Consider the following 12,316-nt stretch of genomic DNA (forward strand, 5'->3'; position numbering starts at 1 on the left):
GAAGCCCTTGGGGCCCTGCATGCACCCTGAGGGGCCTAGAATGCCTACGAGCGCTTTGCACCTCTGCACCTTGGAAACCTGGCTGGGCACGTGGTGTCTCGGAGCACCGGCCCCTTTCTGCCCGGTTTCCCCCGTAGCAGGCGTAGAGACCCCCTTCTTCCCTAAGCCCCCTGGGTGCAGATCTTCCCCTGGGGTGGCCGCTCCCTCACTGTCCTCTTGGGATCCTACTGATGATCGGTCCTCCCAGGAGCACGGGGCTGGGCTATGGCCCTGCTCCTTTCCTCACCAGCCGGGTCTTTCTCAGGACGAGGCCACCTGTCATCCTCTTGGGGCAGGGGCAGGGAGAGGTCACCACTCCTGAGCCTGCCCTGCAGCCTGTTGGCTGTCACAGGACTGAGGCGTGGACCTCGCCCGCGGGCTCACGTTGCTCTCAAGGCCCCTGCAGTAGCCACTCCTGATCTCCCTGGGCCACAGCTCCGGGAAGGGGTCTTGGAGGAGCTCCGCTGGAGGAGAGGACAGGCCCCCGGGCAGAAGGCAGCTCTGCTGTCCACGTGGGCGACTCCTCTTCCAGGTGGAGGTCTCAGGACCTTGACAGCAGAGGGGTGCCAAGTCTCTTTGAGAGGTTTTTGTGGTCACCTGAGGCCTGCTCAGTGTCACGGCAGCTGACAAGGTGCTTCCTTTTGCCGCGGACGCCCGTCCCGTGCTTGGCAACAAGCAAGTGCAGGCACCAGGCCCTCAGATGGGAGTGGGAGCCTCCTCTGGGCGCTTCTGGCTTCCCGGGTTGAAGTCTCTGCATCCCTTCCCCACCTGGAGACGGCAGGAGGGCTCACGGTCCTAACTCATGACCATCCGTCTCCTCTAGTCGTTAAGGATGGCCTCCCGTAAACAGGACGGCCGTGCCATCGCCTCATGATCTGCAGCTATGAGAGTGTCCGCAGCCAGAGGTTGCGGGATTGTGTGAGGCTGGCCAGGTGCCACGCCACAGCCATGAGCTCGGGGAGACCAGGGACAGCGTAGTTATGAGCGGCCAACGGGGTGACAGTGATGGGACCGCCCTCCACCTTCCTGCTGTCCTCCGTGCCCCCAGTTGTGACCCCCCTGCTGCCCCCAGAGGAGTGATGACTCCAGGCCCAGCTCTCACTCCACTCCGGGAAAGTGCCTGGGCCCGGGCCCCGTTCTCGTTTGTGACCCCCTCCCCGGTGTCCCCACCTGCCAGACCGGGGGGGTTGCTGAGTGTCCTCTCACTGCTGTGGTAAACCCAGAAACCAGGGGCGCGATGCGGGATGGTTTCCGCCCGGGCCGGCCAGCTCTTCAGCCTTGGAGAGTCAGGCCCTCACCGTGCTGCCTGCTGGGAGCTCTGGGTGGAGGCTGCTGGGCCTTTGTAGGAGCCAGGCTCCTCCTCGGACGCCCCCCTCACTCTGCCTTTGCACGTGTCCCCGCTGGGTGTCGTTGGAGAAGGTGTGACTCGTCTCGTCTACGTGTGTCCTTGCTCTGTTCCCACTTCCTTCGCTCTCCCGTTCCTGCTCCCGCACTCCCCGCCCCGCCCCTCCTCCTCTCCCCTTTCCTCCTCCTCCCAGCTCCTTTCTCGGACCTGTCCCTTTGTGGATGGGGCTCTCAGTTCCCTGTCTGACACCAGTAGCGGCCCTGTTCTTGCATCCCCTCTGATCCCCTTTCCTGTTCATACTGACCTTGGCCTCCATGAGGCAGGTGGGTTGGGAGTGTGCTGCGGCCCCTTGTACTGGGTGAACCTTGGGAAGGAGGTCCCGTTGGTAAAAGCCTCTCCCGAGTTCGGAGGCCACACACTGGGCCCACCAGAGGGGGGCTGTCTGTGGGCGCAGCTGGTGGGCACCTATCTCCAAACTCCTGGCTGGCTGTGCTGTGACAGAGGGTGGGTTCACCCATGTCCTGGCTACACTGTGGATGTGAGGGGGTTTCCTCGGTCTCCACCCCAGTCCTGTAGTCAGACATCAGAGTGTGCGCTCAGGAGAGGAAGGAAGTGCTCCTTCATCACTGCCCTGCCTGTCACTGGGCACAGCAGCCGCTGGGGGTAACGGCCAGCTCTTGGGGCAGGAGGGCAGGAAAAGTCCGGAGGATTTCGACTGTCCTGCCCTGTGGTTTGCCTTTCTGAACCTGGCTGTGTCTGTCTTCCACTGCTCTGGGTGAGCATAGAGATATAACGCAGCTTAAGGCCTCTGGGGCTATATGGTTGTGGTTTGGATTTTGTATGGATTTTATAACAAGTGAGAGAGAGAAAAAGAGAGTGTTAAGGTCAATTTCAGGCTGTCTTTGGTAGGTGTGAACCACAAAGAAACACCTGTGGGACAGAGAACTGGGGTTCATGGGGAACACGGTCCGGAGAAGCCCCTGGGCTTTAATTTCAGGCCTTCACCTTTCAGTAATGCTCGTACTTTCTGGGGGATGGGGTCCAAGTTTGCTGAATTCTTGTGTGTTCTGGAAGAACTGGGGCTGACTGGAAAGAGAGCTCCGGCCTCACCTCCCTGGAGGGCACCCCACTGGTCAGCCCTGGCCGACCTCCTGCCCTTGTTCCAGGGATGGGATGGAGCTGCTTCACCCAGCTTCCTACTGTCTGAATGTCATTGGCACCTGCAAGTCCCCTGGGGGGCTTGGCATTGATAGGGGACATGGTCCCCCTTCCCCCTTCCCAGAGAAGGGAGGTGGTTTGATTCCAGTCTGCTGGGACACATTTCATGTGACTTTTCTACATAATTAGCTGAATATAAAGACCAATTTTGCCCCTTCCCCTGCACCTCCCGTCCTTCCAGACTCTTGGTTTTATTTTTTGCCTCCTGTACCGGGAGAGTGTTCCAGTGCCTTGTGGAGCCTTCTCGGGTCGTGCATCTGAGCCCTGAGCACCAAGCCAAATGCGAAAACAGGTGGACAGCAGGTGTCTTGGAAGAGCTGGAGCTTGGCTGCTTCACAAGGGAAAATTGGCTTCCCCCCCACCCCCCTCAGTGGATTGTTGCTGCTCGGGAATCATTGCCTGAGGGCATCACTTGAGCCAGCTTTCTCCCTCCCTGGTCTGTCTTCTCTGGCTCTGCCACCGAAGCAGAGAATGTCAGTGACTGTGGCAGCGAGTGCATGCAGGGCAGGCTGATTGCTCAGGTGAATGCAAAAGCAGTGTTTTCCTTCCATGTAGCTTCTGTACCTGCTTCCCTGAGGAAGAAGCTGGACACGCAGTTTATCTGATGTTGAGAGTCCTGGCTCTTATCCCGTGATAACTGGATTATAAGACAAACTGCCTAACCTCTCTAACTTCAGTTTCTCCATCTGAAAAGTGGGGTCAACACAGTATTTGCCTCTTAGGGATGTTGTAAGGGTTAAAGAAAATTACTGCAGGGAACATAGATCAGTGCCTGGCATGGTAAGTGGTAAGTAAATGCTGTATGATAAAAGTGATAATAGTAGTAATATGTTGCTTGTAATAATAATGTTGTCCCTGGAAGTTTCAGCTGGCTTGGAGAATCCCTAGGAGTTTCCGGGGGCACCCTGTACCCATTTCTCTCATGCCCAGAGGGTCACCCTGAATTGCGTTGTTTGCTTACTGGACCCTGGGTCCACTTGCTTGTCATGCGCCGCCTCAGACTGTACACCATTCATTTGTATGGCCTTTTGGATGACGCTGGCCAGGACCGGGAGGCAGATGAACTGAGCTGTGGATTCATGTCTTTTTCCTTTTAGGCAGCACGAAGAAGCCTTAGTCCAGGATGAGCGGGGGGTGAGGACGTGGCATCAGCTCTGGGAAGTCATGCTCCCTCGTGCCCTGGCCATCTCCAACCTTTGTCTGCCTCCCAAGTTTCCTTCCAACTGCTGCTGTGCAGGGTCTCCATGGATAGGCTGTGGGGTTTGTGAAAGAGGAAGGAAGGGGGAGTTGGCAGTCAGGTCTTCGGGGTGAAGACCCGACCTCCAGTGGTGAGCTGGACTCCTTCTCTCTGAGACCGTGTGTGCATGTAGCTGGGTTCTTAGTTCTGTGCTCTTAGGGGGCTGTTGAAAATTAATACGTCTCTGACCTGAACTTGGGAGGAGCTTCTCCATGCTTTATCTACTAAAGGATGATGGAATGATGGCATCCATCAAAGAAGATGTAGGTTGCTTCACTGTCAGTTAGTGCAAGAAACCCCAGGAACCAGAGGCTTATCTACAATTAGTCTGTATGTTTTACTTTCTCGTCCCTACAGAGATATCTGATGTTGGGGGGATGTGGCTGTAGTCTTCCCACCCCTCTTTTTTTTTGTTTTTTAAAATCTTAGATTGCTTGCTCACCACTGGGGACTTTTTTTTCCCCTCACAGGTTTGGCTGTCCTACTCTCTTCTATCAGAATTTACCCACCACTGATTGTGAGGGAGATGGAAGAGGGAGGTGTGGGGATGGAGGGAGAGTGACTCGCCCCCATCCACCAGGGTCCTGGAGTGTCCCTGCTTCCCTGATGGCATGCTAATGCCAGCACTGGAGGGAAAGAAAGAGCGACCTGTCTCTCTCTTCCCCCCCTTACTCCTCAGGGTCCAAGTTTGGCTTACTTTGAGAAGAAATGGCATTGATCCATGTCTTCTAGATTTTCTTCTTTTATGACCCTTGAACAGTTCTCTCCAGTAAACGCAGACTGTCACAGACAGTCCATCCTCTCAGCTCTCTTTGGGCCCCTTTGTCACCTGGGCAGCACAGGCTCCAGTTAAGTTGTTGCCTTTGTCCTAACCATGCAGTTGCTCTGTTAGGCAAATGGCTACACCCACTCGACAACTGGGGCAGAAAGAGACGCTGACGTAGCTGGTCTCCTCTCCCATAACCTTGGTTTCTCTGTCGAACCTTAAAATATGGACCCACTGGATACCTGCTGCGGATGTCACGGGCTTTGCAAGCCTGCCTGATTGGGACACTCTCACTGTCACAACCCACTTCCATCCTCTTCTGTTCTCTCACGTGACTGATGAAGCCTGAGCCCAGTCTGCTGCTGAAATGTTGGTGGACGACATTTGTTAGTTGCTGTTGGCTGCCGGGGTTCTGCCTGCATCTTGGCGATGGAGGGGATGATGTCACTGGGCATCGGGTCCCCGTCCGGCCCGGCTTTGTCTTTCCCGGAGGAGGACAGTCAGTGGGGTGGGGGGTGGGGTTCTCCCCTCCTTTAATCTGCCCCTTTACTTTTCATTGCAAGGTCTTGACTGTGACGATCCACACACTTCAGACGTCAAAGCTGCTTCCTTCTCCGACTTCCTTGCCCCAGCTTGAGTGCCATGTGATGGGCTCGCCGTTAAAGCCCGTCTCTCCCTTTCCTAGGTCATCTGATGGCTCTGCAGATCGGTGTCCACCTGCAGCCGGCCTCCCACTGCTGGAGCTCCCCGTTGGGGTTCTCTCTTCCAGGAGCAGCAGGAAGGCAGGTGTCAAGGAGCCGTCGCGGGCACCTGGGACTCCGTAGAGCTGTGCTCTGTCTCCTCTGGGTCAGCTACTTGGCTTTCTTCCAGCTCCTCTTCCAAAGCTCTCTCGTCCGGGAGCTGACCTGTGCCTCTCCAATTGTCCCTTCCAGGACACATCCACCTGCGCCTGGGAATGCTGCTGTACCTGAGAGGCTGGAGGCTCTGAAATACCAACGGATAAAGAAGCCCAAAAAGTCATCCAAGGGCTCCTCGAAGTCAAAGAAACGATCCGGTAAATGGCGAGAAGCACCCTGCTCCTCTCTCCCCACCCTGACCTGCCGCTATGGACTTGTCTGGCTCAGGAGCCCAGCCCTGGGTCCTCTGCACAATCGACTCCTCCAGCTTATCTCGGTCTTTGCTTCTCTTAAATACTAATTGTCAAGTAATACGCAAATAGAATTTTCATATCAAAATATGAGGAAAGTAAGGTTAAAAGTCTCTGATCATCCTCCCAGTTCCGTTTCATCCAGCCTGGGAACCATCCTTCTTGGGGGTGTGTGTGTTCAGAACCCTTCTGTGCATACACCTTTAGAAAATACATGGCATTGTTTTAGTGTTTTTTTTTTTGGCTGCGTTGGGTCTTTGTTGCTGTGTGCGGGCTTTATCTAGTTGCGGTGAGCGGGGGCTACTCTTCATTGCAATGCGCGGGCTTCTCATTGCGGTGGCTTCTCGTTGCGGAGCACGGGCTCTAGGCACGCAGGCTTCAGTAGTTGTGGCACACGGGCTCAGTAGTTGTGGCTCCCGGCCTCTAGAGCGCAGGCTTAGTAGTTGTGGCGAACAGGCTTAGTTTGCTCCGCGGCATGTGGGATCTTCCTGGACCAGGGATCGAACCCGTGTCCCCTGCATTGGCAGGCGGATTCTCAACCACTGCGCCACCAGGGAAGTCCCCTGTATTTTTTAACAACATAAATAGTACTTTTTTTTTCTCATTCTGCCATATGCCTTGGACATATCCCTATCTCCTTAAATATTTCCTCTTTATCATTTCAGGCCTCTGGTTGGACATGAAATTCTGGGGTCCTACTCAGTGTTAAGGGGTCACTGTGGCATGGACTCAGCCTCTGCGGGCTGGCCAGACTTTTCTCCATGAGACAGAGTGAAATTGCCTTATTTCATAAAAAGGACACCACTACTGAAATGTGTGATGTTTATCCAGCAGCGATAGGTAGCTTCTAATACAGTGCAAAAATAATTCAGCCCTTTTTCAGACTTAGAAAATTCCCTAATATTTATCACGTGCTCTCTTTTTACCAGTGGTTTTAGAAGTGCTGTGACAGGCCGTCCAAGAAGACCACTGCACAGCTTCCTTGCCAGTCTTTCTTATCTACCAGAGCGCAACTTTCTGCAGAGGCTGGGTTATGGAAGAGTGATACACAGAGGCCCTTGAATCTTTGGGAGGCAGTGAGTACTTAGTTCTCACTTAGCCTTCAGGTGGTACTATTATCCTGTTAGTTTATAGGTTGGAATACTGAGGTGGAGAGAAAGAAAATGAATTTTTTAGGTTTTGGGAGAGAAATTAGAGCCCAAAGCTGAATTTTCAACCCATTTAAGCCCATTTCAGGTTAAGACCCGTCTACATACCTACCTACCTATCATTTATCTATTATCCTTTTTTTTTTTTTTTTTGCAAAGAAGTCCCACGAGATGCCTGTATTCTCTGTTGTTCTGCTTGCAGCGGTCCTGTTCCCTGTCATATGTTCACAACTCCCAAATGCCCCCCCGTCTTTAGCCCAGATCTTGTCCATGAGCTCAAGTCTCATATTTCCAGGTGCCTGCTCCATATGCAGCTGGATGTTCTGGAAGCCTTTACCGTGTCCAAAATAGAGTTACTGATTATCCAGATGTGCTTCTCCTCGGTTCTTCCCCAGTTTCATAAAAGGCACTCCTACCTGCCCAGTTGCTCAGGGTACTTCATCCTTGACCCTCTTCCTTTCACGTCTTACATCCAGTCCATCTGGTAAGGTCTGTTGACTTAACTTTTAAAACACATCCTGAATGTGACCACTTTTTTCTGTCTCCATTGCTAAAGCTGAATTACGAGTCATTCCCATCTCTCACCTTGCCCAGAGCAGCGCCTCCTCTCTGGCCCTCCTGCCTCCGTCCTGGCTCCTGCGGTGTATTCAACACACAGCGACCAGAGTGATTTTTAGAAAGTCACGGGAGTGTGCACACACATACATGCATGCACACGTACACACACACTTCTGATAAAAACCCTCCAGAAGCTTCCCCGTGCAATCAGAACAGACTTCTGCCTGCCCTTCCTGCCTCACCGACTCTGCTCACTCTGCGTTACCGTGATGGCCTTCCTTCGGTCTCCAGAACAGGTCACGTTTGCTCTTAGCCTGGGGCTTTCACACTGTGGGAACACTTCTCCCCCAGGTCTGTGGAAGGTTCATAATTCAAGACTCGCCTCAGTGTTACTCCTTCAGAGTAGAAGCAGTGCCTCACTCATTTGCCGTCTAGTGATCCTATTTTATCTTTCTTGGTAGCACTTGCAGTATCTGACAGTTTTATATCTGTAGTTTTTAAGTCTTTATAGTTTGTCTCTTCCTCCCCATTGCCACATTGAAGTATAATCTTCTAGAATGCAAGGGCTTTACCTCTGTGTCCCCAGAAGGACCATAAGGCAGAGGGATGGCCCTGGCAGTCCAGGGTGGGCCAGACCTGACTCTAATGCGTATGGAGAAAATCTGTGTGACGTCCGTCACTGCTTGGGGGAGGCGGTGGGAAAAGTGTGCCGAGTCCCACCCCCAGTACCTAGAATGATGCCTGCTACCCAGGAGGCACTAAAAGAGACGTATGAATATTTCTTTAATATCGATAAATAGAAGAAATATTAGATAAAAGGTACTGAATATATTCAGTATTAAATACAAGATGAAAAAGAGATGTTGCTTGACTAGATCTGTGAATCTGCAGGAAGTAGAGCCACAGCCGTCCTGCTTCCTGGCTCTCACTAGGACAGCACTTGGGGCGGCCCCAGGCGCGGGCCCTGCGTGGTTTCTCTGCTGCACGTTCTGCACTGGGGCGATTCCGGCGTGTGACTCTAGAGGCCGGGCACCGTGCCCGCAGAGGACGGCTGGGGGGGTGAGGCTGCCTTCTCCCTTTCACCGCTCTCTTCTCTTTTCCTGTGTGTGTGCACCTGCTCCTCCCCAGATGGTTCTGCCTCCCAGGCTCAGAACCTTCCAAACTCTCAGGTCCTGTGGCCCGATGAAGCTGTCTGCCTCCGGAGGAAGAAGAGACACTCCCGGCCCGACCCCTTTGCCCGCCTCTCAGACTTGTGCCACCGCCAGCTTCCGGAAGACCAGACGGCAATTCTCAGCAGCGTGGAGCACGATGACCCCAGCCACGCCACTTTACTGTGATGCCGCAACTCCAGCGTCCCCTGGGCGAGGGTGCTGGCCGAGGGGCAAGGGTGGGCACGGGCGACGGGTGTGCGGGGCTTCGTCCTCTCCTGCCGGTGGAGGGGTGGCCTGGCCGTTAGTTTCCAGGGCTGCTCAGACCCTGGTTCTGCTTGTTCCCCCTCTGGCCTGAGCGGGTGTCTCCTCCGCATCCTGGCCTGCCGGCCTCGTGTCCAGGAGAGAAGGCTGAGGGCAGACTGGCCGCTGTGGCTGTGTGTAGAGCTCGGGAAGTGAACTGGGGACGGGGAGAGAGATGCTTCCTCCCCCGCCTTCCCCTCTTCACTGGATGGATTTTTCCCACCTCCTCAAATCTCTCTGGAGTGCAAAAGAGGAAGCAATGGCTCTCGCTGCTGTCTGCTTCCGTTCAGTTTCTCAAGTCCTGAAAGAGGGCTGGACTTCCTGCCATCTTCCAGACTCTACATATATATAGATATAGATGCAAATGCGTATGTGTGTAGTTTGTGGGTTTCTTTATGTATATATATGTACGTGGAAGCAAATGCTGTTTACTTCTGTGGTCAATGGAAGGAGGAGGGAGAGGGCAGCTGGCATGTGGGCTTTGTGAGAGGGGCTGGCGGGGGCCCTGGTGTCTATATCTCGGGAATTAGTCCTTCTGAAATGGGATCCACGCCTTCTCAGCTGAATTCCCCGTTTGTCTTGACCTTCTCCCATTCAGAGTGGAAGCAGCGGCTTGCCATGGTTCCTGCTGCCTGCTTTGGGGGGTTCAGCAGTGAGTTACCACAGAACTAAACACAGCCTTTATTTCTTGGTTCTGGGTGAAGAAAGGGGGCTGGTGAACGGCCAGACGGGCATCTCTCTTCGTTTCATGGTTTGGCTCAGAAGTAGAAGCTGCTTAGCAGCGGGGCTGGGAGGTGGCCCTGTGCTCAGAGTCAAGCACATCGTCAGCCCCTTGGTCCAGCCAGGCCGGGAGCCCTGTGGCCGAGGGCCTCCCACTCTGGAGCCATCTGTGCCGAGCACCACGCGCCGCGGCTCTATTTATATCCCAGCCTGGCTCCGCACCCTCTGAGTGCTGTTCCAAAGCCCTGATTGGATTCCTCCTTTCCTTTTGTGGGAGCTAATTCCCCAGATTGATTAATTGCCACGTGTGGGGAGCCCGCCCGCGCTCCTCTCCATGCTCCCCACGTGCACCCCGCCGCAGACCTGAGCTCCCACAGGATGGGATCAGATAAAGCTGGGGGGGCCTCAGATTCTGGGCTCTGGAGGTGCTCAGGCCCCCTCTTCCCCCAGGTCTGTTTATGTAGAACTGGCTGAGGCCTGGGAGTGAAGCTGGAAGGGGTGGGAGGCAGGAGCCAGGCTCCATCCTTTCCCTGCCAAATTCTTGTCCTAACTCAGACTCTTAGCACCCAGAAGCTTCTGCGAGGTCGTCTTACAGTGACTACCGATGTATCTCTCTCCTCCAGTAAGGTAACGGTACTGCCCTCGACCGGGCAGAAGGCCTGAGTGTGGATGGGGTGCGTCTGGCCTCTTTCTCCTCCTCTTGTGCAGGAGCCTGCTCTTCTGGCCACCCGAGAACCGAGGGGGCTCTCAGGTTCCGCCAAGTACTTCCTTCTTGGTGCTGCTGTCTTGGTGGGTTTGGGGACATCCCTTGTCCCCAGATGCCTGCTTGGATGTTGGCCCAGTCAAAGCACTGGAGACTTCTGTGGCTCTCAGCCCGGTGACCCAGGCGAGGCGGCCCGAGAGTGGGCAGCTGCACATCCCTGGGAGCTTCCATCCTAGGGGTGAATCCGCTGCCACGCAGACCCGCCCCGTACTTCCTTCTCTCGCCCAGCGAGTGGGGACCAATTCCACCCTTGAGGCTCTGCCTCAGAAGTCACAAAACCACAGTTTCTTTCCAAACGTGACACATCGTGGAGAAAGAAGTGGCAGGGGCAGCATTTGTGGCCTCTCCGTGTCCACTGCCCAGCCCCCGGGTGGAACCTGCACCTTCTGGCCAATGCACTTCGCTGGACACCAAGTCCAAGTCCAAGCCACCCTCCGGGCGGCAGCTCCAGCGAAGCAGCGACTCTGCTTCTTTCCTGAGGCAGCACTACCTCTGCCACCGTGCCCGACAGGGGATGCACGGGCACCTCCTCTGGGCCCTGGGGTCAGTTGTGGCCTTTGTCTGCACTCTCATGGTGGCTGTTTCTCGAGCAGAGCAGATCCTGCTGGACTGTGCGTGGGACGTCAGGGCTGTGTGTCTTCAGGGTGAACTAGGCCACCCTTTCTGAGCCCCGTGCTGGGACTGTAGGCCCCAAGGTTACAACAGAAGAGGAGATGGGGGAAGGCTCTGCTTCTTTAGGGTGGCATACAGGGCCCCGCCCGTGAGCCATCCCCAGTGGTGACAAAGGTGCTGACTTCTTTCTTCCTTCCTTCCTTCCTTCCTCTGGCTGTGCCCTGTACCTCAGCAGATAAGACCAAATGGTTGGAGCTGTGCTTTTTGCTGGCCACTGGGTGGCAGCTGTGCTGGGTGTCCCCAAAGCTGGGGAAGGACATAAGGCCGACCTATCTCTCAACAGCTTCGGACTCATCTCTCCTCCCAAGAGGGCTTCCTTCTTGTGACAGTGTGCACGGAGACTGGCAACCTTCCTGCGCCTTGGGGAGCTGGTTCGGTACTTCCTGTAAGGATTGCGATGGGAACTGGCAGAATACAGTTGCCTCTGCCCATGAGATGGAGACAGGGATGTCGCAGGCACACACTGAAGTGCTGGGTGTGTGCATGTGCGAGAGGGTGTGCTTGTGAATGTCTGCATGGTGGGGTGCAGCCATTTCTAAGGACCAGATGTCCTTGGCACTCTGCCCTTGAACAACTGCAGTGACGACTCTGAAGCTTCCTCTGACTTTCATGCTCCAGTCCATGGGAGATCAGGTGTCTTCCAAACTGCCCCTTGGATGATCTGGTAGCCTTGCACAGAAGTAACCTGCCCCTTCATCCTGCATCTTGCCTGGAGACTGCAGCTGTTTCAGGTTAGGTGACTCGGAGACCAGGGAAAGGGTAAAGTGATGCCATAAGTTGTTTGGGGAAAAACAAGCGATAAGGAAAGCGGGTTTCCTGTTTCTTGATTTGCTGGCTGACCAGGTGGGGCTGAGTGTGGGCCCCGCCCAGAACGCGGTGGTCAGCTTTGTCCGTGAGCTCCCAGCCTGTCTCCCTCAGCCTTCCTCAGAGACACGGGTCTGAGAGGCCTGAGACTCTGCTTTCTCCAGGGGAAGGATGCTGCATCCCACAGGGCGGGCAGGGTCTGCGCCCCTTTTGAGGAGCGCAATCCCCTTTGTGGATTGGAGTCATTATTAATATTTTTCAATACTCTGTATTTTTGATTTGAGATCTAAAATTTGGGGTTAAACTGATTTCAGCTGTTTTCCTTTGCCCTTTTCATGCAGAGGAAACCTGGTAGGATTCACAGGTGAAATTTCCTGACTAGGGTTTTTTTTTTTTTTTTTTTTTCTTAAAAGGTTGACAAGATAGCTTCAGGGAGGAAACAGACTTC

The 12,316-nt window shown here is 54.5% G+C and overlaps 1 protein-coding gene across 3 annotated transcripts in view; it reads left to right on the forward strand.

Moving 5' to 3' along the window:
• The window catches only part of IGSF9B (immunoglobulin superfamily member 9B), a 45,983-nt gene extending 33,903 nt beyond the window's left edge, over positions 1–12,080 (forward strand). For 2 of the 3 annotated variants that reach the window (XM_082475856.1, XM_082475857.1), the window contains exons 19-20: positions 5,538–5,659; positions 8,587–12,080. In XM_082475856.1, coding sequence (XP_082331982.1) covers positions 5,538–5,659; positions 8,587–8,795 — 331 coding nt within the window. In that variant the 3' untranslated portion in view covers positions 8,796–12,080. Of the gene's footprint in view, positions 1–5,537; positions 5,660–8,586 lie in introns of those variants that run through there. The other variant, XM_082475858.1, reaches the window with a different exon arrangement.
• The last annotated feature ends 236 nt before the right edge of the window (positions 12,081–12,316 follow it).

This window comes from Balaenoptera physalus, assembly GCF_965194825.1.
Source record: "Balaenoptera physalus genome assembly, chromosome: 10".
Taxonomy (NCBI): domain Eukaryota; kingdom Metazoa; phylum Chordata; class Mammalia; order Artiodactyla; family Balaenopteridae; genus Balaenoptera; species Balaenoptera physalus.